This window comes from Sciurus carolinensis, chromosome 11 (genome assembly GCF_902686445.1).
Source record: "Sciurus carolinensis chromosome 11, mSciCar1.2, whole genome shotgun sequence".
NCBI classification, from domain to species: domain Eukaryota; kingdom Metazoa; phylum Chordata; class Mammalia; order Rodentia; family Sciuridae; genus Sciurus; species Sciurus carolinensis.
In genome coordinates, this window is record NC_062223.1 from 10,317,917 (window position 1) to 10,344,176 (window position 26,260).

Consider the following 26,260-nt stretch of genomic DNA (forward strand, 5'->3'; position numbering starts at 1 on the left):
GTCCTTCTGCGCAGGCGCGACCCGGGGGCGAACGCGCACGAGAGCGAGCACTGGAGGACCGGCTTCGCCACTATCTGCCGGCGCCGGGAGGGAAAAGTGGGTGGGGAATGGGCTGGGCGGCGCGCAGGCGCGACTGCAGACAGCCGCTCACCCGGCAGCTCCAGCTCCAGCTCCAGCTGGAGCCACGCCTCTCCCAATTAGGGGAGCGCTGGAGAACCGAGGGAGGTTCGACCTGGTGCGGAAATGAGAGAGCAAGGGTTGGTGAAAGTTGGGAGGCCCGGAGATGGGCCGGTTGGAACGCAAGCGCCAGCCTCGCTGACCTTTAGCCAGGTGGTTAGCCTCACTCTCAGGGGAGGGCTGGTGGGTAGCTGAAGTCCACCTGTGCTCCCAAACGTGTGCCTATTTTATTTTATTTATTTATTTATTTAGTAGTAATGGAAAGTGAACCCAGGACCTCGCCCATCTGCCGCCGAGCCACAGCTCCAGTCCTTTTCATTTTGTGACAGGGTCTCACTAAGTTGCTCATTCTGGCCTTGAACTTAGGATCCTCCTGCGTCAGCCTCCTGAGAGGCCGGATTTTAGGTGTGTACCACCGCCTGGCAAAGATAAACTCCTTGATGTGGGGCTGAGGATCAAACCCAGGGCCTCTGCGCGTGCTAGGCAAGCACCTGTGCCCATTGTAGAGAGAAACGTGAACACCCTGATTTAGGCGTTTTTGGCCTGATCTTTGCGATCTGAAAGATACCTTACTTCCCTGCCCCTAAGCTCATCCCCCCAACTTCACTGGATCTGCCTCCTCTCCCTTGCTTCCTACTCCTATCTAAGCTCATTCCTTTCGCTTATTTTGAAGAATTTGCCTGTTGCAACTATCCCTCTCTCTTCTGTACCATTCATTTCTCCATCACTTTTTTTTTTTTTTTTTTTTTTTTTTTTTTGTGGTGCTGGGGATTGAACTCAGGGCCTTGTGCTTGCAAGGCAAGCACTCTACCGACTGAGCTATCTCCCCAGCCTCGAGTTATGTTCTTTTTCTTCATGTGGTTCAGGGTTACACTGCTTTGTTCCCTTTGTAAAAATTAATTGAGCTACACAATATTTGTGTACTTCTCTGTGTATATATTTCAACAAAAAGTTTGAATTTAAAGTATTAGTAATAACAAGTCGACTAGATCCATATAATTGGAAAGGTAATTGATGAGCCCAGTATCTGAAAGAACTGAGCTTTCAGTTTTTTTAGAGTTATGGTGTGTGTGTGTGTGTATACATGTTATGGGGATTTAATACAGGGTGCTTAACCGCTAAGCCACATACACAGCCCTTTCCATGTATTTATTTATTTATTTACACAGTCTCACTAAGTTGTTTAGGATCTTGCTATGTTCCTGAGACTGGCTTTGAACTTGGGATCCTCCTGCCTCAGCCTCCAGAGTCTCTGGGATTATAGGCATGCGCCAGACGCCCAGCTAACAAATAACTTTTTGTTTGCTATTTTGAGACAGGGTCTCACTAAGTTGCCCAGGCCAGCCTCCAACTTAGAATACTCCTGCCTTAGCCTGCCTAGTAGCTGGATTTACGGGTGTGCACCACGCCTGTGCAACTTCTTTTAAGAGAGGCTACATTGTCCAGTAATAGCTACTGTACATGCTCTGAACCAGCAACAAGAATCCACACGTTTCTCTCACAGCAAGGAGTGAACATGGGAGTGCTGTCTCTTGTAATCTCAACTATGACTCTTTTGCAAAATGTTTTTTTCCTGTTCCTGCAACTCTGGACTCTGGCTGACTTAGTCTTTAGGATTCCAGGGAGGAATGTTTCCACCAGGGAGCACAGTAACGATTTCTCTAAATCATGAGCTGGGTTTGTCAACAGCCCATTTTGTGTTCCACATGCCACTGAGGACGAACATAATAGAGAGTCCAGGGTTGGCTAGGGTGATTGATTCTGATTGTCAAGGGGAAATAGGATTGCTGTGACCAGTGGGGCAGGGAGAAATAGAAATGAAAACCCATGACTCCCCTGCGATACAGTGAGGAATTCCTGGGCCAACATTGAGGAGTCTAAAACCCAGGGAACAAGCCCAGCATTCAAAGCAATTTTAGTCCTGGGAGCATTTACTACTCTGAAAGATAGAACTCTGAGATTTATGGGGGCTGGAGTTGTCAGTGGTGTAGAGTGCTTGCTTGGCATGTGTGAGGCCCTGGGTTTAATACTTGGCACCACATATAAATAAATAAAATAAAAGATCCATTGACATCTAAAAAATATATTTTAAAAAAAAAGAACTCTGAAATTTAACGTTCGTTTGTCGGTCTTTAGGGGGAGGAACAAAAATCAAAACCCAGAACTTGCCCAAGCCAGGAAGTCAGATGTTCCTCCACTGATACATACACACTTTAAGATGGGACCCAACATTCTATGGACTCCCATTATCTGGGTGATATAGGAAAGGTCAGCTTGGAACTTGAATTAAGGTGAACCTATTCTTATAATGCTCCCACTTACCTGGCAAAAGCAAGCACAGTTGGTACCAAGTCATATTCTTTCTGAAGGAATGTGTTATCATCCTAAATAAATATTATCCTTTCTAAAAATATATTTTGAGACACAATGTCCAACTCATAGTAAAAAAAAATGATAGGACTGGGGAGATAGCTCAGTTGGTAAAGTGCTTGCCTTGCAAGCATAAGGCCCTGGGTTCGATTCCCAGCACCACCAAAAAAAAAAAAGTGATCAATTATACAACAAGAAACATTGTACAGTAGAAAACATAAATTGACCCACAAAGATGTAAGATACCATAAAATAACATTGCCTACTTAAATAAATTAAAATCAAGCATAAAAATATATGTAGGAAATAAGTATGTATTAAAAAGTGCCATGACATGTTTTGAAAGAACCACACAGAACTTTTAGAACCAGAAAATACAGTAACCAAAATAAAGAACACAATGAATGAATGAGTTAAAGGCAGATTAGGCACAACTGAAGAAAGAATGAGTGAAACAGAAGAGAGGAAGAAATTACATTCAATATAGCATGGGAAGACAAAATAACAGAAAATACAGAATTAGAGACAAAGAGGAAATACTGAGAGCTCCAATAAATGTTAATTAGAGTCCTAGAAGGTAAGATAGAGGACGGAAGCAATATTTAAAGAAAATGACTGATAATTTTTCAAAATGCTGAAAGACCCCAGTCCACAAATAGAAGAAGCCAAATAGAGCACAAGCAAACTTAATAAAGAGTTAATGAAAGATCAGTCAATGGATATTAATTATAGTTTGATAGGAGAAATGTGTTTTGGTGTTCCATTGTACAGTAGGGTAACTATAGATAATAATAATGTACTGTATAGTTAAAAAAAAAACCTAGTAGAAAGGATTTTGAATGTCTTACCACAAATAAATGATAAATCTTTGAGGAAATATATATGTTTATCCTGATTTGAATCCTACACAATGTATACATGTATTGAAAAATCAAATGGTACCCCTTAAATATGTACAATGTATGTGCCAATTAAAAATAAAATAAATAAAATAAGACAATGGAAAAAAGTGCTAATATATTTAGTATAAAATATGACATCTGCAACTTACTTTCAAAAGGTCAGGAAAAGGTTTGTACATGGAAAGAAATAAAGTAAGGAGGCAAAGTGATAATAATTAGTAAATCTAGATGAAGGCTGTATAAATGGTCACTGTGCTATTCTTTCCATTTCTTTAAGTTTAAAATCTTTTGAAATAAATAAGCTTGGGGAGAAAGTTAACTCTATACAGGGAGAGTCATCAAGGGCTCTAATTTTTTTTTTTAATGAAGTTCTGGGTCATGCCACCCCGCACAACCAAAACACAGGCTGAAAGCAAAGGGAACACAGTTTGGGTTATGGAGGACTGGTGTTCAAACCAGTTACAGGTTTGTTGTAGTAAAAATTTGTAGCTTCTGTCAGGTGTGGTGGTGCGCGCCTGTCATCCAGCAACTTGGGAGGGATCTCAAGGATCTCAAGTTCAAAGCCCGCCTTAGCAACTTACCAAGACCCTGAGCACTTTAGCAAGAACCTGTCTCAAAATAAAACATAGAAAGAGCTGGGGATGTGACTCAGAAGTTAAGCACCTCTGGGTTTAATCCCTGATACAAAAAAAAAAAAAGCATGCAGAGGTGTGTGTGTAGGTTATATGTAAATACTATACCATTTTACCTAAAGGATTTTGGTCTCCAGGGGCCCTGGAATTAACAGGACAACAGGTAGGCTAAATACATTTTTTTGTTTGTTTTCTTAAACAAATACTAAACACTAGAATAAGGACATGCATCAAGGCATCTAAAGCAGTGGAATGTGGGGATATTTTTCTTTTTTCTTTTTCTTTTTTTTTTTTGTCTGTCCAACACCTTCTCCCCATCTTGGGGAAGTCCTCTTGAGCATGGTGTTTGTGGGACATGGTGCTTTATACAAGCTGAAAAGGGCAAGTCTTTCTTCTCTCTACCCTCAGCTTCCTGTAAGGAGGTATCAGGTAAATCTGATGATTCAAGTCATCATTCCAACATGGCAATCCTGAGTGATTTCCCAGGATCCTGTGGCTGATGCCTGGTGCAGGGTGAGTTGAGAACACTTCTGGGGACACAAGAAAACAATGTCCTCCTTCCATGGCTCCTCTGGGCTCAGTTCAGGTCCACGGTGAGGTTGGTTGTATGAGCTTCTAAGGAAGATGACCCCAGACAGAAGGGAACAGGCCTCTTGAGCACCAAGAAGGCTGTAGGTGAGAAGGTGCTGGCCCTGTGGCTCCCCCACCCTTGGCCTTCACAGACTTTACCAGGGCCTGCAACTGTAGCCCTGTGGGATAGAGGTTTGCAGTCAAGTACAGGCTATGGGTCCCACTGACTGGAGGTCAAATCCCACTCCAGAAAGTGAATCCCCAACCTCTGAAGGAGGGTAAAACATTCAAATGAAAAATAACATGCTTGGAGGGAATGTATAATGGCCCAGGTGCCATGGCAAGCAGCCTGGGGGTTCCCCCCAAAATGAAAAATAGAATTATCATGTGATCTAGTGATTCCATTTCTGGGTATATCCTCCAAAGAACTAAAAGCAGAGTCTTGAACAGATATTTGCATCTCCCCATGTCACAGCCACGTTATGCACAATAACTAACTGAAAAGTGGAAGCAGTCCAAGTGTCCACCGATGGATGCATGAATGAGCAAACTGTGGCCTGTATATCCAATGGAATATTAATCAGCCTCAAAAGGAGGGAAATTCTGAAATACACTACTATATGGATGAATCTCAAGGATTTATGATAAATGAAATAAGCTAGTTACAAAAAGACTAATAGTGTATGATTCACTTGCATGAAGTATCTAGAATAGTCAGATTCATAGAGAGAGAGAGTAGAATGGGGTCCAAGGGATCAGGGAAGGGAACCTGGGGAGTTAGTGTTTATGGGGTATGGAGTTTCAGTTTGGGAAAACAAACAGTTCTAGAGATGACTGGTGGTGATGATGTAAATGTACTTAGTGCCACTGAAATGTACACTTGAAACGGTTGAGTTTGGGACTGGAGATGTAGCTCAGTAGTAGAGCACTCGCCTAGCATGCACAAGGCCCTGGGTTCCATCCTCGGTGTGTTAAAAAAAAAAAAAAAAAAAAAAAGGCAGACTTTATGTTACACACATTTTACCACAATTTAAAAAAATGCAGCCAGCCATGGTGGTGCTCTCTGATAATCCCAGCAATCTGGGATGTTGAGGCAGGAGGATCACAAATTTGAGGCCAGCCAAAGCAACTTATTGAGACCCTGTTTCAAACTATAAAGGATGGGAATGTGTCTCAGTGGTAGAGGGTAGAGCTCCCTTGGGTTCAATCCCCAGTACTGAAAGAAACCAGGAAGAGAGAGAGAGAGAGAGAGGTGCACAAGTGTGCACAAATAAATTCAGGTCTCCTGGTCATATTCTGTTCCTTCCTGGAGGCAAGAAGGATGGGGTAAAATGGGGGTCTGGGGCTGAAGGGTGGAAAGAATAAATAAGAGTGGAGAGGGGAAGGGTGGGGCCGCTGTGGCCTGCACTTGTCTTCAGCTGCCCACATGGTCTGCACCAGGTACCCAGCGTCCTTAGCACATCTCCCTCTGCTCTGTCCTCCTGTCCCCAGGCTGCCCCCATCTTCCACTCATCCTGGGTGACGACCTTTCTAGAATCTGGATCTGACCACGTGTTTCTCCTGCTTCAAATCTTTCAGTAACTCTGATGCCTCAGCTTCAGACTGGCAAGCAGCAAAAATGTTCCCAGCGGATGCCAGCCCATTACCCAGGTCCACAGTAGCTCCTCTGTCATTCACTTTGGTGCCTAAGTGTCTTTTGCTCATGCCTGAGCATAAACCACTGAGCTCAGGTTTGGCTCAGAGCCACACCAGATCACCCTGCTGTGCCCTGACACTACCTGCCCCATCCAGGGGGCACACCTGCCCCTTCAGCATTCCTGATAGTGTTGTTTGCTTTCTAGCATTTACCAAGCTGGAGATCATGTTTTACTGGTTCATACGTTTAGTGTCCTCCCCACACCAGCATGCAAGCTCCAGGAGAGCAGGGATCCCATCTGCCCTGGGTCCCCAGCACCTGCAGCCCTGCCAGGTGGACTATGGATGCTCAATAAACAGCTGCTGATGGAGTTCACTGGTCAGCAGGGTCAGTCTCTCCCAGGCCAAGCCCTCCTTCCCACATGTTGCTGTTGATCCCTTGCACAGGCTCCTTGGTCTCCCCTGTCCAACCCCAGTTGCCCAGGCAGGGATTGGACCCAAGCTCAGCAAGCACCTGAATTAAGGTTTGAAGACCCACAGTGGACACTGGGCTTGCTCCTGCTGTGTTCTCACTCAGGGCTGTGATCAGGTACGACCCTCCTGAGGGTAGGGCCCGCCCTGCACCAAGCCCTCTGGCATGGCACCTTCCCCACATGAGCCCACAGCTCACAGAGACTGGCCCACCTTCAGGAGGAAACTGGGGGCAAGGGTACAGGATGCTCAGCCATTGGCAGCAGCACGTTTTATTGCAACCAGAATTCCCTGGTCATGTGAGGAAGGGATGGGACAGGGCACAAGGCAGGACACATCACTGATATGAGGCTCCCAGTCCAGGACACAAAACCAAAGGTGCGGAGCAGCGTGCCAAGTGCCCAAGTTCTCCAGCTGCCTCCTCCCCTGCCCTCAGGCAGGGCATCCAGTGGGGCGGAGGTGGAGAGGAAATGGAAAGGGACTCTTTCAGCAGAGCTTTCACCCGAGGAACTTGAGGGGAGAAAGGGCAGTTGGCAGCGGGGGTCCAGGGGGTCCAAGATGCTCACGGCACTCTAGGCTGACTTCTGCTGGTGTCCTTGGTGGGTTGTTAAGGGAAACCAAGGAGGCGCACTGTGCCTGTGGGGAGACGATGGAGGAAGGGGGATAAAAGGCTCACAAGGAGAATCACTGGCCAGAGACCACAGGTGGGCCCGGCATCCTTGACTCCTGGGCCAGGGCCATGTCCACACCCGGCCTCCTGGCCTCACCCCAGCCTGGGCACCCCGCCTGGTCAACCGAGGTCCTATGTAGGGATCTGCATGCTGTCCAGGTCCTGATTCATGATCTGGAGAACATCATCTAGGATGGAAGGGCCTAGGTCCACATGCAGGGACAGCAGGGAGCTGGCATGGGACAGGAAGGACTCCTCAGCCCCTGACTCTGGGGTCAACCCATTGTGGGGTGAGCCAGCCTCTGGAGTCCTCCAGATGTCCACATTTCCTGCCTCTTGTGGGGAAGGCTGCGGGGAAGGCTGAGGGGTCTCCAGGTGCAGGCGAGGGGGCTTGGGTGGGGCCTGGGCTGTGGGCAGGGTAAGGGCCTGGGGCCCACCGATGACAGGTAGGGAGATGGCATTCTTGAGCAGAGGTGATGGCTCGATAGGAAGCAATGGCCCCACGGGGAGCTCCTGACCACACATGGTGGCAGTGCGTGTGAACTGGAAGGGGAGGTCGAAGCCACTATCCTCCTCGGGCTCCTCAACTGCAGTTCCTGGCAGAAGGTGGAACTTGCCCTGCAGAAAGGAGATGTCCCCAAACATGTCCCCACCACCTCCACTGCCGATATGAATGGTGTGGCGGAAGTCCCCTAGTGGTGGGCTGATCATGTCCGAGGACAGCAGGTCCCGTAGCTTCTCTTTCTTGCCCTTGCGACTGCCACGCTTCAGATAGATGGGGACCTTGGTGGACATGGCGACCTCACCCCAGGCCTGGTTGCCCAGCCCACAGCTTATGCGCCTCCTCTCAACACCAAACTCTGACTGCGGAGTGTAAGGTTCAGATGCCGAAACTTGCCAAAGGGCTGAAGACCAGAGTGCGGGATGGAACCAAAGTTAACCCAAGGAATTGCAAAAAAGAAGATTAAAGGTCAGTGAAGGCAGAGGTGGAGATAACAAAAGTCACTTTCTTCCCAAAGGGTTGGAAATTCTTTTCTGAGAACTGGAGGCAGAAAGATGAAGAATCTGATGTCAGCAATGTGCTTTGGTCTTGTTCCTGAGATTCTCCACTGGGTCCAGGGCTGAGGAGCTGAAACACAAAGGGGATATACAAGTCAGGGGCAGGAGGACAAAGGTCATGAGCAACTGTCTCATTCCCGGTTCCCGTGCATTAGTCCTGAGAGTCCAACTGGGGCTCCTCTCCTTGGGGGAGCCTTCTGGAAGAAGCAGGTCTTCATGGATCCACTGCATCTTAAAGAGAAGACCACTAGCCAGGTGCCGGGTACACATCTGGGAGGCTGAGGCAGGAGGATTGCAATTTTGAGGCTAGCCGTAGCAACTTAGTGAGACTTTGTCTCAAAATACAAAATAAAGAGAACTGGGGATATAACTTAGTGGTAAAGTACTCCTGGGTTTGATTCCCAGTACTCCCACCCCAATAAAAGGGGCAGTACACTGGCTCTAAGCCCCTCCCTTTACATACACAAAACTGAGGCTTGGAACTTGAGCAATAGGTGCAAAGTCATGTACAAAGTCCTACTCTGTCCTCTGGCCCTGCCCATCATCACCGCCCCTCCCCCCAGTATCTCTCCCCACCCTGATCTCCACTGCACATCATGACAAGTTATGCCTCATGACATGTAGGTCATGCGTGGTGGTCTCACACACCGTCTCAATACCTGACTCGACTGGGAACAGAGGACTTGAAAACTGTCTTTCCTGCTTAGCTGTGACCTGCAGCGGGATGCACAGTAGATGCTCCGCCAACAGTGAGGGTGGGAGGACAACTCCCACCTGGAGGGGAGTTCCTGGGAGTTTCCCTTTTCTCCTCCTCTATGTTAGAAGTTCTTATGGGCAGGGGCCCTGACCTAATGCAGCCCTGCTTCCCGCCCACACCTAAAGGGCAGGTGGGTGGGGAGTACAGATGTGTTCAGGGGAAACCCAATACCTGCCATTCCTCTGGGCTTTTCGCAAACACATCTCAATCAATACAACCACCCTGCTATCACCCCCTATAAAAATTAGGGACTTTGGGGTGGGAATGTAGCTCAGGGTAGAGTCATTGCCTGGTACGTGTAAGGCTCTGGGTTTAATCCCTAGCACCAGAAAAAAAAGTATTAAAAATTAGAGGTTCAGGGCTAGGGTATAGCTCAGGGGTACAATGCTTGGCTAACATGCACGAAGTCCCTAGGTTCAGTCCCCAGCAAAAAGAAAAAAAAAAAAAAAAAAAAAAAGGAAAAAAAAATACCTTATAGGAGGATTCCTATAAGGTATTGCAGAGAGAAGAAAATGCAAAAATATGGTATAGATGGTGCCATTTATTGAGAGTAATGACTCCTTCCCCATATGTGTACATATAAGAATATACGTGTATGGGTCTGTATAGGAGTCTATTTTCTATAAAGACAGAGATGAATCTGGAAGAATCTAGATTGTCACATGGCTGAGCGACAGAGAGGAGGTGTGGAGTCACTGAGAAGGAAGGAAAGGTATCCTCAGTAAGAGTGATCTATAACACTTGGTCCAGGTACTAGAACGTGGTGTGCGTGTGTGGTACACAGAAACACCAAAGAGTGTTTGTCCTAATGCTGACGGTGGTTGTCTCAAGGTGGTAGCATATCAGGTTAATTTCTCTCTCTCTCTTTCTCATTCAGACTTGTAAACTCAACTTGTGTGTGTGTGTGTGTGTGTGTGGTGCTGGAAATCAAATCTGGGGCTTTGCTGAACATGCTAGGCAAGTGTGCTACCACTGAGTTGCACCCCACTCATCAACTTCTTTTTGGTACTGGGGATTGAACCCAGGGGCACTTAACCCTTTTAATTTTCATTTTTAAAATTTTGAGACAGGGTCTCTCTAAATTGCCCAGACTGGCCTTGAACTTTGCAATCCTCCTGCCTCAGCCTCCCAAGTCCTGATGATGACAGGCGTGTGCCATCAACTTCGTAAGAATGAACTTGTACTATTTATATGCATATATTATTTTTGTAGTCGGGAAAAAATAAAGCTATTTTTAATGTGGAAAAAATAAATATACTATGAAAGGGTGTCATACTGGCTTAACAAAAAAGGAAATGGATTAAGTATGTCCTCTGCTTCCTTGGGGGTGGTACATGGAGGGCCTGGTTGGCACAATACAGACATGCAGGAGCCCAGATGCGCAATCAGCATAAAAAGGCAAAGAAAAAAATTTGTTCAAGGTCACCCAGCAGGTATGGGCAGAGCCAGGATGAGCCTGCCCTCTCCCACTGCACTCCCCTGCCGCCCTGCCCCCTGGGTCAGCCAGGTGCTGAGCAAAGGAGGCATCTGCCAGTTCCCCTGCCTCATCGTCCATCCTGGGCAGGAGGGGGTGGGAAGGAGGAAGGAGGATGCAGGAGGGACACACAGTCCTTCCCCCCAGTGCAGGCCTTGGCTTAGGAAACCCCACCCCAAGACCGGACACCCCAGGTCAATCAGGCTGAACCACGGACTCTTGCTCCTCCCAGAGCACCTGCAGCTGAACAGGAAACGAAGGAGTGACTCTCCGTGGCAGCATTCCAGCCAAAGTTGGAAGGAGCTGCAGGGAGGGGAGGTGGTGGGCCTCCCAGGGTCCTGGAAACCCATTCATCCTATGTCTACCACGCTGGGCCCAGGGGCATGCTGACAAATATCCGATTCCATCCCTTTGTCAGGAGGGAGTCCTGGGATAGCTTTTCCTTCCTTTTCACTGGTGGAGAGAGGGGCTGACAGATGGGATTTGCCCAGAGCCTGGGCCAGGTCCTCCCCCCACCCCTAAATCACACTAGAGCACCAAGCCAGCTTGAGTGTTTCCACAGCAAAGTGGGCGTCCCTGACAGCTGTCTCACTCAGAGCCAATGTACCCACCCAATTCCAGATGTGGGGAGAACAGAGGCTAAGGGGAAGGGTGGGGCCCACATCCACCACCCAGGGGAGAGCTGGGAATTACAACCAGCAAGCCTCAAGTATTTAGATTTGGCAACCACAAGACCCCAGGCCCCAGCCTGCCATGCAGCTTCCCATATTAATGTTCCCAGTCACATCCCGGTGAGTGTCCTTACTGCCCTGTACAGAAGCAGGAGCTGAACCCCAGTGATGTTAAGGAACTTTCCAAGGCCAACTAATTAGCAAGAGCTGGCAATGATACCCAGCCTGGCCCATGTGGCTCCAATGTAGTGGGCTACATCAACTGTGATCTGGCTGGGAGTAGGAAAGGTTCCCAGGCCTCCTCCATCTAGTCATGCCCTTTCGCTCCCGGCTCCCCTCAACTTGCAAGTGTCCAGAGACATGAGAATGAGATCTTGTAAGGACAACACTGCTCCTGGGTGGCCAATGGAATAGCCCCAGGCAGCGGAAGGAGGAGCAGAGGGGAGCCATCCGGGTTCTCTGGGCTTTCTTGGACCTCCCTCACAGAAACTGACTTCCTGGAGATAGCGGCTTGAGGAATATGAGGCCACTCCCCCTTAGGGATGTTCAAGGAGCAGGCCCCGACCTAGAAACCAGAAGACTGGCTTTAGATCCAGTTCCATCCGGGAGTGTGTGATCTTGGGCAAGACACCGCTCCTCTCTGGGTCTCACCTTCCTCATCCAGAAAATGGGCTGAGGCCGCTGGAGGCCTCACTGCTGTACTGCAAGTGAGGGCTCCATTGTATAGTAAGTGCAGGGGCCACTTTCGGTCCTGTCAAATGGATATTCAGCAAATATCTGCAAGGCCTTCCTCAAGCACTTTGGTTCTGTGGGATGCTTCTTCCAACAACATCAAGAACTAACTGCTCCTAGCCAGCCCGGAGTTGGCCAGCGCCAAGTACTGGTTAGCCCGCGGCTAGGTCTCCTGACGTCTGGGTGCGGAACGGCGCCCGGCTCTGCAGCCACTAGGTGGCGCGCGCGCTCCCGTTATCGTCCAGTCCTGGAGGAGTCCCAGAGCGCAACCGGGTTTCCAGCGCGCCTCGGGCTCCAGGCAGGAGTCCCCGAGGAACTGCGTGTTCGAGTATCAGATGCGGATTGTCTGCGGGATCATTTTCTCTTGGGAGTTACTGGTCGCACAGACAATGAGTGGGGGAAAGGGGCAATGGGGGACTCTGCCCCTGTCTCCAAGCTCTGGGAGGAGCCTCCCTGGTGCTTCCCGGCCTGGGCGATGTCCGAGTGTCCGCTCGGCGCCGGGCCAGAGCTCTGGCGTCCAAGCCCCCGCCCCTCCCGCGGGTCGGGTTCCTCCGCCCGGGCTGGGATTCCGGCGCCGACCCCTCCCGGTCCCCTGTCCGAGTGCAGCTCAGCCCAGCCCGGATCCGTTTCAGGACACTGCAGCCGCGGCTAAAGATAGGAGAACATCTCACCATCGGCTAAAAATACGGCCGGAGCCCGGGCGGGGACACTGGGTGGCAGGCGGGCGCTTCTAGGTGTCCGGGGCTCGGACCGAGGTTCCGGCAGACTTTAAGGTTGCGGGGTGCGGCGCCCCAGGGGCCGTGGGAGTCACCGACGGGGCGGCGAGGACCGAGGCGCAGGAGGAAAACCCCACCGAGCCCGAGGCGGCGCCAAAGAACCTGAGCGGTGGTGAGACCAGGACCGGGGCGAGAGCTGGGACCCAGAGCCTCCGGGATGGGCCTCTCAGGGGTCCCCGAGGAGTCGCGGGAGAGCTGCAGGACCCTGACCCGAACTCACCGTAAGGAGCACGGTCGGCGGACCCGCGGCGGCTAACGCTCCGAGCTCGACCGAGAGGCTGTGGGACCGGACCCGGGCTGGGAACTTACTGTGCGGACAGTGGTCCTAAAGCCCCGCCCCCGTCCTGCAGGTCCAATGACCGGGCCGCCCCATTAGGACCCCGCCCACAGCCCTGCCCCGCCCGGGCACCGCCCAGTGCGCACTTTGGGCGTAGGCTTTGGTTTGGGGTACAGAGGCCGCGCGCCCCAGGCCTCAGTCCAGGGCTGGCCGGCGCGGTCGGATACCGGTAGTTCCCCGTGGACTCAGGTTGTGCCCCCAGGAACCAAGCCCTTGGTTCTAGAAAGCCTGGGGAAGCTGCTGCTGGAAGATCGAATTCTTCATAATTCACTGGGCATTGGACCGATTCCCTACTATGGTTTGTGTCCCGGGAGGCCCTGGCACAAGTATATTCAAGGGCTACTACGCGAATGAATGGACCTTAGAAGTGTACACGTTAAAACCTCACAAACTTATGAGCGTTTTGAAGAGCTTATGAGCTCCCGGAAGAGCGAGAGGTGGAGAGAGAGAGAGACCACAAACAGTATGTGGTCTAGACACACCTGTATTTGCTGTCCAGCTAAGTGACTTCCAGAGCGGAGGCGGGGCTCTGACTCACGTCATAGAGTCATACAGTACTAGAAATTTTGACGGGCAGACACAGTGTCTGGAGGGAAACTGTCCTTGCTCCATTCAGTGTTCAACAGGTATTTGTTGAGCATCTACTATGGACTAAGCTGTGGGAATCCAAACCCCTCTGGGTTGGAACTTAAAGCTCAATAAAGGGAAAGTCAAGAAATTCAAGGTCCCAAGCACAAAGTGATATCCTTTCAGGTGGGTTGGTGCTAAGAGCGAGGTAAAGAAAGAGGTGGATAGTGATCAGGTGAGGGAAACTGCATTTTCTAGAGGATGTCAGCCCAGAAGGTCCTGTGGGACCAGGAGATTCAGCTTCCATGCTGTGAATGTAGGAGGGGCCCTTAGGGAGGCAGGGTCAGGAGGGAAGGGATTTTGGTACACAGAAGAATGCTCCCCCCAAGATGTCCATATTCTAGTCTTTGGAATTTGTGAATGTTTTGTCACATCAAAAGAGGGAATTACATTTGCTAATCAGTTGACTTTATGCTATTATTATTTGAGATACGGTCTCACTCTGTTATCTAGGGTGGTCTTGAATTCCTGGGCTGAAGTAGTGATTCCCCTACTTCGGCCCTTGATTAGTCGGGACTACAAGCATGTGTCACCATGGCCAGCTCGGTTGACTTTAAAATAGGTTGTCCTGAATTATCTGGGTGGGCCCAGTATAATAACAAGGGCCCTTAAAAATAGAAGAGGAGACAGAGGGGAGAGTCAAAGAAAGAGACGTGGTTCTGGAAAAAGGGCCAGAGGATGCGGTGCTGCTGTCTTTGAAGATGGAGGAAGGGGCCATAAGCCAAGGAATTTGTGCAAGGAAATAGATTCTCCCCCAAGAGTCTCTAGAAGGAACATGGCCCTGCTGACACCTTGATCTTAACCCAGTGCAACCTGTGTTGAACTTCTGACTTACGAATATAAGATAATGAATCCATGCTGTTTTAAACCACCACATTTGTGTTAATTTGTTCCAGCAGCAGTGGAAAAACGAATACAGGGAAGTTTCAGGTTTTAATCTTGAGCCTGCTTAGCTCCCCTCTCAGCTCCCCAGGGAGGATGGGTGAGGAGGTTTCTACCAGGACTAGCCTGGTGGCTTGGAGGAAAACAGGTCTGAAAAGTTCAAGAAGAGGGAAGGATGACCCAAGGCCCAGTTGTGGGGTAGGTGAGTGCTACAGTTTGAATATGTCCCCCCAAAAGCATGTTTTGGAAACTTAAAACAGTGTTGGGAGGTGGACGTGATGAGAGGTGTTTGTGTCATGCGAATGGATTGGTGCCCATTATAAAAGGGCTTGAGGCTGCAAGTTCAATGTCTCTCTCTCTCCACTTTTTGTACTTCTGTCTTTCATCATGGGGTGACGTAGTTTGAAGGCCCTCATCAGTTGCTGGCTCTGTGATTTTGGACATTCTAGACTACAGAATCACGAGCCAAATAAATCTCCATTTATTTATAAGCTACCAGGTCTGTGGTATTGTGTTATAGCAGCAGAATATGGACCAAGAGTATGGTTAAAGGCTGTGCCTCTCTGCCTTCTTGCCACTGGGTGTTGCCAGGGACCTACCCCCTCAGGCCCACCTATGCCCTTACCAATTGCCTTTTGTCACTGAATACTGCCATTCCTCCTGTGGGCCTGGTGACTGACCAGAGCTCAAATTATTATCCCCTTGTAAAAGAGAAACTTCAATTTGGCCGGGTGCACTGGCATACATATGTAATTCCAGTGGCTCAGGAGGCTGAGATGGGAGAATCACAAGTCAGTCTCTGCAACTTATTGAGGCCCTAAGCAACTCAGTGAGAACCTATCTCTAAATAAAATATAAAAGGGACTGGGATGTGGCTCAGTGGTTAAGTGCCTCTGAGTTCAATCCCCAGTACCTAAAACATTTTAAAAAGAGAGACTCTTTTTGGGGTGCTACCAAAATTTGCTTGGCCTGAGAGTGGCAGAACATGAAGGAGGCCCCCTCCCTCAGGCTTCTCAGCAATTGTCCTCTCTGCCCTCCCCAGTGCATCCCCGGGAGAGGAGGGACAGCTCAGTACCCTGAGCTCTGACCTTTGAGCCACCAACCAGGTTCTGAGCTGGCTCTGCTGATGGCTTGCTCTGAGGCCTGCAGTAAAGAACTTTCCCTTTCAGAGTGTCCTTGCTTGTAGAACAGGGGAATAGTATCAGGCCACATGAGTCCCAGACAAGGACCTTGCATGCACTTTATTAACGGGAACACGTGGGCCCCAGGCAGCACAGTTTCATGAAACATTACAGTAGTTTTTGTGGGTAGTGGGCAGCTGGCCTTGCCGCCTGACCAGGAGTAGCTCTAATGATAAAGCCACCCGGAGCTGAGCTGAAGTCCCCACTCCTACACAATGCCCCCAAAGTCCTTCACTGGAGATGGGGATTGGGGAGGGTCAGGAGCTGCATTCAGACCTAGTGAGAGGGCTGGGGATATAGCTCAGTTGGTAGAGTGCTTGCCTTGCAAGCACAAGGCCCTGGGTTCAATCCCCAGTACTGAAAAAAAAAAAAAAAAAAAAAAACACACAGACCTAGTGAGGACACACAGAGTTCCAGGGATGGAGGATTGGAGAGGGCTCAGGCTCTTGGTCAGAGCCACCAGAGCAGGAACCAACCTAGAGAGCTCTCTGCAAAGGTTCTGAGGAGGGCGGGCTCCGGCCCTGGAGGGAAGTCCAGAGCAGCAGAGCCTCTGAGCCCCTGCGCTCCTCCTGCAGCCTGGAGGCCAGGCCGGGGCTCCAATCCAGGACTGGAGCTGCCATCTGTGCTCTGAGGGCCCCGTGTGACAAACCTGTGTAGGGCCAGGCTGCTTGGACACTCCTGCCAACACCCTGAATTCTGCCCTCTGTGAGAGCGCAGGGCACTTCCCTCTCCCCATTCACAGATGAGGCTGTCACTTGGCTGGGGACCCGGAGACGCTGAGGAGGTTCTGCTGAACGGATGAAGTCTTTGTGTACACACCCAGCATTGCCTCAGGGACCTGCAATTAAGCATTTCTAAAGTGGGACTTCAGTTACTAAAACTGGCTTTTTCACACAGCGTCTCAGGTATTTGCAGGTACCTGTGAGTGTGTGTGTGTCCTGCATTTCTGACCCAAAAGACACCGAGGCAAGAGCCACCCCAAGCCTGGACCCTGTGCCTGGGTCTGATGACTCAGTTGGGGGCTTGATTTTCCTGCTGGAGGAGCTCCTGGACACTCTGGTGGTCAAGAGGGCTGGGGCAAGGCAGCCCCCAGTACAGAGATACCAGAATGGGGTATTCAACTTCCTTTCCCTCTGCCTGGAGCCTCACATGCCCTGAGACAGTCCCACAGCCCCACAGCCCCTCCCCCACTCTGACCACCACACACACACACACACACACACACACAGGGGACTGATTCAGCCCTTCCTTCCTGGCTCCTTCTTCCTGGAAATCTGTCAGTCGCTAAGGGCCCTAGGGACCACAGTCGGAAGTCCCCTCCTGCAAGGGTGGCCAGCATGGTAAGACCATAAAGGAAGTCCTCTCTCCTCCTACTCCACCACCTGGGGATGCAGGACCCTGATGGAGACCTGGGAGCAGAGTCCCAGGGGAAGGGTGAGGTCCTCTTGGACGTGTGTCCAGGGGAGGTGAGGAGAAGAGACGAAGTCTCAGGAAGTGCCTGACTCCCTGAGCAGGCCCACAGGTCAGCTGGGAGCTGGAAAGGAGCAGCGTCCAACCGTGGGCACCCCAGTGTCCCAGCCAAGCGCAGCCTGCAGGGCCGTGTCCTGAGCCCACCCCAGGCCTGGGCTGAAGTTCGCCTTGATTGTTCCTCATTTCCTTCCGCCCAGGGTTCCTGCCAATTGCGGCCCTGCCCTCCTCACTCTTCACCCCCTTCAGAGAACTTGACCCAGCAGAGTCTGGGCTTGGAGGTGAGCGGTCACTCTGCGTTACCCCCAGCCCACTCCCTCTGCCTTGGACCCCTCTTTGGGAGTCGGGTGGTGGCAGGGCCTTGCTGGGGACACTCTTCTTTATGCCTGGATTTTGGCCTCTGGCCCAGTGACATGGGGGTTTCCAGAGTGGTGACAGCCCTGTCCTAGCAGGGACAGGCCCAGGCGCTTCCTCCCAGAGCCTCTGGGAATGTCCCAGCCCCACGGCTGTCATTTGGCCTAGGGAACGTCTTCAACACTTCCCACGCTGTCAGGGACACCACGTCATTAATCTCAAAACCCATCTTCTCCTTGCCTAGGGCTGAACTGGAGTGAGAAGACACAGGTGGCCCACCTTCGGAGAATAGCTAACCCTCAGGAAGCAGATGACGGACTCCAAGTCAGTAGGAGGTGTGCCGTGGCTAGGGCCTTGTGGCTCTGAATCAGCTCGGCTCAGGTGGCGATTGGGAATTGCCTGAAGAACCAAAGAGAACAGCCACAAGAAGGATTTGTTCTACCAAGCGATGGAAGCAGAAGGGAGAGCCAGGAGGGACTGGAGGAGAAGGTGGTAAGTGAGCAGGGTGTTGACAGATGAACAGGAGTTTGCCGGGTGGAGACAGGGAAGGACACTGGAGTTGCCAGCTGTGTCCACCACCAGGGGAGCAGGAAGAAGCCCGGTACAGGCAAACGCAGGGAGGATTGTGAGCAAAGGCACCGTGTGATCAGGAGACAAGATGTCCAGGAGGCCTGTCCTAGGAGGAGGCAGTCCAAGAGGGAAAGGACAAGCACTGTCTTCCATGCCCAGTGTCCACCCCTTTTATTCTGGTGACATCCAGAATACAATCTTGTAGAGACCCCAGTGTGATGGAACCTGCTCCCCAAGCTCTAAAAGTGGGTTCGAAGCCTGGGCTTGGCCATTCTGAGCCATAGGAATGGCTCAGGGATGGGTGTGCCACACCACGCAGCATCAGCCTGGGGACTTGCTGGGAGTTAGGGTTACAAATTCCAAGATGCCAGTCCAAGAATGCTGCTGCTCAGTTTTGCCACCCTGAGGGAAGAGTCTGCCTGAGAATTAACATAGAGCAAAGCAGAGCAAAGAGACAGAACCTCAATGCGACTGCCCGTGCTCCCGGATCCAGTCATGCCTGAAAGGGTTTCCATTGCATAAACCAAGAAATTCCAGTTCTGCTTAATTCAGTTGGGGTTGGGGTTCTGTTACTCGCCACCGAGAGGTAAATCCTATCACAGAGTAACTGCAGGCGGGCGTAGCTCGGGGGAGTTTCTGAGTGCACTGGAGCACAGCAAGGGTCTTGTGTCCTGAGTCGACTTGCAGTTTTTTCATTTGAATTACTTGTTGTACAAGGACATGACTTCATGTTGTTTGAAATTCGGACGATTTGAGAGGCAAAGTCTCCTTCCCTCTGTCATGCACTTCCCCGCCCAGAGACAACTGGCAATGATTGACAGTTTCTTGTCCCCCTGCCAGAGTTGTTCTTTGCAAGTACAACCAAAGCCCCTCCCATCTTTTTGATGCAACTGGTCAATCTGTAGATAAGGAGAGCCCCAAAGTCCTGCAGGTTCTATTGATGGGGGCAGTGGGGGTGACTCTGCAAGGGGCCACGGGAAGCCACCTCCCATCAAGCCTCTGCTGTTTATCTGGTCTTCACCTTGCCTTTTTTCAGCTAACACTGTTTTGGAGACCGGTTGCAAAGGTTTGAATATGCTTTGTTTCCTCCAAAAACTCAAACTGAAGTTTAAGCCCCATTGTGAGCTGGCACAGTGGCCCATGCCTGTCATCCCAGCGGCTCAGGAGGCTGAGGCAGGAGGATCTCAAGTTTGAAACCAGCCTCAGCAACTTAGCAAGACTCTGAGCAACTCAGTGAGATCCTGTCTGTAAATAAAATATAAAAAAGGGCTGGGGCGTGGCTCAGTGGTTAAGCATCCTGGGTTCAACCCCCAGTACCACACACACACGTGCATACTCCCTGTCTCTTGCCATTTCATACCCTACGCAGCCTAGGACTCTGCCAGCAAGAAGGCCATCACCAAGATGTGGCCCTTCCACCTTGGACATCCAGTCCTGTGAGCCAAATGAAACCTCTTTTCTGTGGGCATGGTGGTGGACACCTGTAGTCCCAGTGGCTAGGGAGGCTGAGGCAGGAGGATGGCAAGTTCAACTGAGTGAGGCCCTGAACAACTTAGACCCTGTCTCAAAATATAAAATAAAAAGTCTGGGCTTCCTTCAGGGATACTTTAATTGTTTTTCCCTAGCTATGAAAGCATGTCATTCCTTTATTAGCCCCCACAAAAACCAGCTTCTCCAGAACATAAACTGCTATTACAGGAGAACTGCATAGAATTCTGATTCATGACTTTGAGGTCCCATCCTAAGGCCTATGTCTTTTGGAGGAGGTCACTGTGATTTAAAGAATTTTCAAAATTATCAGTTATGACTAAAATTTATATTCTTTTGCTTATCAAATTAAACTCTTTGTTGTTCTTTGTATATGATAAAGTATGTATATATATATATATTTTTTTTCTCTGTTGAAATTTTAACCTTTAAAAGAACCCTGGCATTTTTGATCTGATGACCATATTTTAACATGAAGAACCAGAGCATGTAAAAGGGATTTTGTGTCCACATCAAAGTTCAGTGTGTACATTTTAGAAAAATGACTTTGATAGCAAGGGAAATCTGTGACATGTCAGAGAATTAGAAAATTTGCTACTTCAAGGAATGACATTTACCTTGCAGAAGTATTAATTATTTAAAAAAAAATAAAGGATATAATTTTTCTGCAAACAGGTGTTAACATAAGCTATGATAATATCTAATAAACTGCCATTGGAACATCCATAATTAATAAATTTGGTTTCCTCATTTAAAAAAAAAGTGGGGGCTGGGGATGTGGCTCAGTGGCAAAGCACCTCTGGGGTCAATCCCTGGTACCAAAACAAACAAAAACTACCAACGAAACACCTCTTTTCTCTTTTTTCGGGGCTGGGAATAGAACCCAGGGCCTTGGACTTTCGAGGCAAGCACTCTCCCCACTTAGCAGATCCCCTGCCCCCTCTTTTCTTTATTACCTACTAGTCTATGGTATTGTATGGTTAGCAACGGAATATGAACGGAATCTCTCCCTACACCATGAGGAGCATGTTCTCAACGTCACATTGTTATAGCTACATGGTTTTCCAGCACAAGAGTGGACCGTGAGTCACAGAGGCACATCTTGGGCCACAGGGAGTCATCCTGTACTAATGCTGTTCCTCACATGCACGAAAGACTTCTGGCAAGATTTTTTCTTTTAATTTTTTTAGATGTTGATGGACATTTATTTAATTCATTTATTTATATGTGGTGCTGAGAATCGAACCCAGTGCCTCACACATTCTAGGCAAGCGCTCTACCACTGAGCCACAAAACCAGCCCCTTCTGGCAAGATTTAAGGGAGGCTGTGCACAGCGATGCATGCCTGTGATCCCAGCGGCTCCAGAGACTGAGGCGGAGGATGGCGAGTTCAAAGCCAGCCTCAGCAATTTAGTGAGACCCTAAGCAACTTAGTGAGACCCTGACTCGAAATATAAAAAGGGCTGGGGATGTGGCTCAGTGCCCTTGGGTTCTATCCCTGGTACAAAAAAAAAAAAAAGAAAGAAAAAAAGATTTCAGGGTGGACATGAGATACTTCCCTGAGCTCTCCCACCTGTAGTCCGAGCCCTTGGCACCCTTCCCAGAGGCGTCTTCGGCTACCAGAAGTGTTCCAGGAAGCTGATCATTCAAGGGGCCTGGGGTCCTTGAGGGGACAGTGACTTGGTGAAGAGCCTGCCGGGAATCCGGAGCAGCCCTGTCTCCCCACCTGCCCTGCTCCGTGCTGGGAGAGCCGGCGAGCAGGGCCCAGCACCGAGGGAGGCGACAGGATGGCGACCCTCACCCAGAGCCTCCCACTCCTGCTGGGGGAAGCCACTTCCTCTGCTGGGCTGGGGGCTTCCTCTGCCCACCCGCCTCCCCCTCCTCCAGGGGGGCTGCTGACTCAGCCCTGGAGGCCCCGGGGCTCTTTCTCAGAAAGGCTTCAGACCCTAGGAGGATGTGGCAATGATAAGAGCAGGCAGAGGAGACCCCACAGGCCACTGGACAGGAGCCCGGGTTGCCAGGGAGCAGGGTCAGCAGGGTCAGGGGGCAGCAGCTGTCCCTGAGACTTTCAGGAGGCCCCCTGCTCTGGGCAGCTGCAGGTCCTCAGCTGTCAGGAGGGCTCTGGGCGGGCAGGGAGTAGCCTGCAGCCCAGAAGGAGGAGGGGGAGGAAGAGGAGGAGGAGCAGGAGGATGAGGGGGACCGGGAGGAGGGTGGGAATCTGGAGCTGGCTGTGTGCCCAACCTGGCTAAAGGGTGGCCCAGCCTGGGCCCCGGGGCATTTCCAGGGCACACCTAGAGGGAGCAGTGACAGCCCTGGCTACTCGGGGACAGAGAACCCAGAGTGGCTGGGAGTGGGTGACAGAGGGGTCCAAACTCCTGAAGGCACTTGGCTGAGCCCGCCGTAGATGGATGTCCAGGAGTGTCCTTTGGTCTCCCTGCCAGAAACTTGCCACGCCCTCCCCAAACCAGTCCCGCCCTTTGCCCTGCTGTTAAGGAAAAGCGTCCAAGGTCCCCTCCACCCAGCTTGGCCCATCCTCTCACCACCTCCGGGCTCCCAGCTCTCGAGTCCTGCGTCTCCCTCTCCAGAGCTGCTCCCCATCCATCCTGCCCGGCAGACCAGGCACCTTCCAGCACCTCACCTACCTGCCCCCACGTGCTCCCGGCGCTGGGGCTGGTACCTGGGACTCCTCCTAAGTCTGTCCTGGTTGGGTGGCCGTGTTCCTCAGCATGGCAGGGTGGGAAGACAGCATTTGGGGTTTAAATCCCAGCCCGTAGCTTCCTTAGACCTCTGACTCAGAGCCTCAGAGCCTGCTGGCGGGTTTCATGGGAGGGTTGGACGTGAGCTCATGTCAGTGTACGCGCAGTTCCTCAGAAGTGTTTGCTCCCCTTCCTTCTGATCGGAGCTGCCTTTCATCGGCCTGTTCCTTGACGGCCTTCACAGTCCTGCTGTCCTCGTTCATCATATTGGTTGCAAGTGACAGAAAATTCAAACTAGGTTAAGTTGAAGAAAAAAAGACGAAGGAAAAAGAAAGGGTGAGGGACAGTTGTGGTTTGTGTTTGGGATAGAGGAGGCTAGCTTCAGAGCAGTTTAGACACCAGAAGCTGGTCCTGACCCCCCTATTCATCTCTTGGCACTGTGTCCTCTGGTTTCCTCCAGAGGAAACACTCAGAATGTGTTTCTCCTCATGGTGATAAAATGACTGCAGCAACTCTGCCATTGCAGCTGTGTCTTCTCTCAGTCCTAGAAGAAGCCCTGCAGTCATTATTTTTGGAAAACCTTAGGTCACACCCATTCCTGACCAGTCACTGAAGCCAGGATATGCAATACTTTGTTGGGCTCAGGCAGAAAAAAAAAAAAAAAAAAAAAAAAAAGAGTGTGGAGGAAAGATGCTTACCCCGTGGAGAGGTTGGGGTGCTGTTCCCATAGGAATGGGGAGTGGGTGCTGGGTGACTCTCTGCTGATAGTTCATAAAATGGCCTCTGAGCTCCCCAGCTTCACTTCGCTCTCCCCAGCACTGCCAGGCTTCTGATGCAGGTTGTATTTGTCCACCCCGCTCCTCAGAAGTCTCAGGAGGTAGCCTGGGGGTGACAGAATCCAGCCCAAGCTCCTTTGCCATGCAGTCTAAACACTACTGTTTGGCTCCTGAAACTGTTTCAGGCCCTTTGCTCCCTTCTGTCTCTTCTTTTTCCTCTCCTTCTTTCTCCTCCTTAAATCTACAGCAACCCCCTCCTCCCTAATTCCTGGGAACATACCCAAGAGAATTGAAAACAGATGTTCACACAAAAACGTATACATGGGTGTCTGATATTCACAACAGCCAACAAGTGGAAACGACCTCAGGGTGTGTCCAGGGATGAACCAATGAATGAAATACAGTTCAGCCAACAGTGAAATATCACACAGCCCTGGAAAATGAAAGAAGTACTGACACGTGGTACTGCAGGAGTGGACCTTGAAAATATACTGAGTGAAAGAATGCAGACAGAAAGGACCCTGTTTGAGTGATGCTACTTATACCAAATGCCTGGAGTGGTGAATCTATAAAGAAAGTAGATTAGTAGTTGCCAGGACCTGGGGCAGGGGGAGTGAGGATTGACTGCTATATTGGGTATGGGTTTCTTTTTGGTGTGGTGAGAATATTCCAGAAGGATGTTGTGGAGATATTTGCCCAACACTGTGGATATGTGCAAAATCACAGAACTGCACAGTTCTTGTACCTCAATAAAACATTTTTAAATGTCCAACCTCCCTCCACCCAGTCAGTCAAGGTCTTTTGTGCCAAGTTTGAGGCTCCCATTTGGGAGGGAGGCCATGCTTGCCCAGGCAAGGACTGGCTCTCAGGTGGCTCTGTCGTGAGCCAGGCCAAGGGTCAGGCAGAGGCAACAAAGAAGTAAGGAATCAGCCCAGATGGCTACTGCCAGCACCAGAGGAAGTGGCAGAGCGGGGCTGGGTGACCCTCAGGTCAAGGGAACGAAAACAGCAAGCTGGGTGGCTGCAGAGGCCAGGCAGGAGGGAGAGGTCCAAGCGCCAGCGTCATGGCCTGGCCTGGCCCTCCCACCCGGAGTGCCCCTCGGGCGCATTCCCCGCTTTGCTCCCGAGATGAGTTCCCACGCGCAGGAGGCGCGAGGGCCTCAGTTCCTTGCCAGCGATCCCCTGACCCTCGCAGTGCGAGGCCTGACTCCTGAGCCCAGGCTCCCTGTGGGAGTGAGGAGGAGACCCGGGTGAGGGCTGCACGTGGCCTCTTCAGAGCTACACTGCCCTTGGGCTCGGGACATGGGGAGATGCCATGTCCCCATGGGGTGCAAGCACCGGACCCAGTCAGCCTCCACCCTCCACCACCAATGCCTCCCTCCGTGTGCCCCAGCGCAGGCGGGCACGAGCCCCAGGGATGACAGATGCTGCAGGAAACTGGACACAGCGTTAGCAGGGTCTAGGGACAGTCAGCTGGCAGACGCCTGGCACTGACTTCCTGATGAGAGCAAAAAGGAAACGTCTGGTGGCAGAGAGGCTGGGGAGACGCGCCCGCCAGACCTGTCTGCGTTCTGGGCTGCATCCTGCCTTTTTTGTTCGAATCTTACATGCCTGCTCGGCCTGCCGATCATTTCCAGCAGTCACATGACCTGTATCCAGGCAACAGCCTCCCGGCTGTCATTCAGCCTGGAGACAGGGAGTCCCAGCTCTCTCTTTCCATGGCCTTTGGCCCCTCCCTGCACTCGCCCTCCTCTCTGCCAGCACCCCAGTCCTACCCCGATCTGCCTCCAGATCTTCCCAAGTCTGGAAGAAGAGGGGTGGGGTGGGGGCAAGATGTTATCATTCCCCAGAGGCTTCTTCAGAATCAACAGGATAGTTGCCAAGTGCTGTGGCTCCCAGCAGAGCCTCATGGCCTCTGGTGATAAGGGCCCCCATGCCCCCCATGCGGCTCCCAGCCCTCCTTTATCATGGCCAGAGGCCTGCTGGTTGATCTTCCCAGGCCTGGCTTTCCCAAGGCAGGGAGGGGCTGTTTCTGGCTGATATTTAGTAGAAACACAAAGGCTCTTGAACTGGGGTGACTGAATCAGGTTGTGGGACAGGGACCTCACCTCCTCCGGCACCACATCGTGCTTTGTATGGAGGAGCTGGTGGGGGATTCAGCTCCCCAGTTTGGGGCTTGTCTCTAAAACTGAGGTGTAGGGCTGGGGATACAGCTCAGCTGGGAGAGTGCTTGCCTTGCATGCACAAGGCCCTGGGTTCGATCCCCAGCGCGGCCAAAAAAAAAAGTAAAACTGAGGTGGCTATAAAAATAGTGAAACAAAGCGGCAGCTCCTTGTGCTGAAAGGGAGTCCTGCCCAGGCCCAGTCCATCTGCCGCTTGATTCCTGTCACCGTCAGGAGGCGGGAGGCAGGGCTGGCCGCTGTTAAGTCACCTATTACCTCTGAGTCAAGGTACAGGCAGCCCGCTGCTCCCTCACGCGGCCCGGCCCACCCGGGGTTTTCCGGTCTTGGCTCTGGCAGGCGAGGCAGGCAGCCTTTCCCCAGAAGGACATATGGGACCCGGGAAGGCCTGCCCTGGCCCGAGTGCTCTGTGCTACAGGCAAGCCCCACTCCACTTTGTGCCTGGGCAGAGTGGCCACCGTAAGGGACTCGGGCTTTGGAATGGCTCAGGGAAGCTGCCGCCTCCAGCTGGAGAGGTCAGGCTGGGACCCTAGCACGTTCGAGAGGCCACGCGGGGAGCGTTGGGCACGCCGCCAGCTGCTGGCTCTGCAGCCCAGCTCCAGGGCCAAGGCCAGCGCCCCTCCTCAGCACAGCAGCCGTGGGGCCTGGGGAGGTGGGCGGGGCCGGAGTTCTAAGGAGCTGGACCCAAGCCCAGTGTGAGCGGCGCTCTGCCTTCCCGGGACATAGGTCAAATAGGCAACATTCTTTGGCCACTACCAGGAAAAAGAAAGTGGAAGAAAGATTAAACTCAGAAGTTACATTCAGAAT

At 51.2% G+C, this 26,260-nt stretch overlaps 1 protein-coding gene across 1 annotated transcript; it reads right to left on the reverse strand.

Annotated features, from left to right (window-relative positions):
- Positions 1-7,011: 7,011 nt before the first annotated feature.
- Positions 7,012-13,245, reverse strand: Cdc42ep2 (CDC42 effector protein 2). Its single transcript, XM_047519567.1, has 2 exons — positions 13,117-13,245; positions 7,012-8,556 (listed from the first exon to the last, which is right to left on the reverse strand). The coding sequence occupies exon 2, from the start codon at positions 8,220-8,222 to the stop codon at positions 7,560-7,562; it is 663 nt and encodes a 220-aa protein (XP_047375523.1). The 5' UTR covers positions 8,223-8,556; positions 13,117-13,245; the 3' UTR covers positions 7,012-7,559.
- Between the last annotated feature and the right edge of the window lie 13,015 nt (positions 13,246-26,260).

Coding starts and splice junctions, on each gene's coding strand:
- Cdc42ep2 (XM_047519567.1), bottom strand. CDS start 8,222: ATGTCCACCAAGGTCCCCATCTATCTGAAGCGTGGCAGTCGCAAGGGC.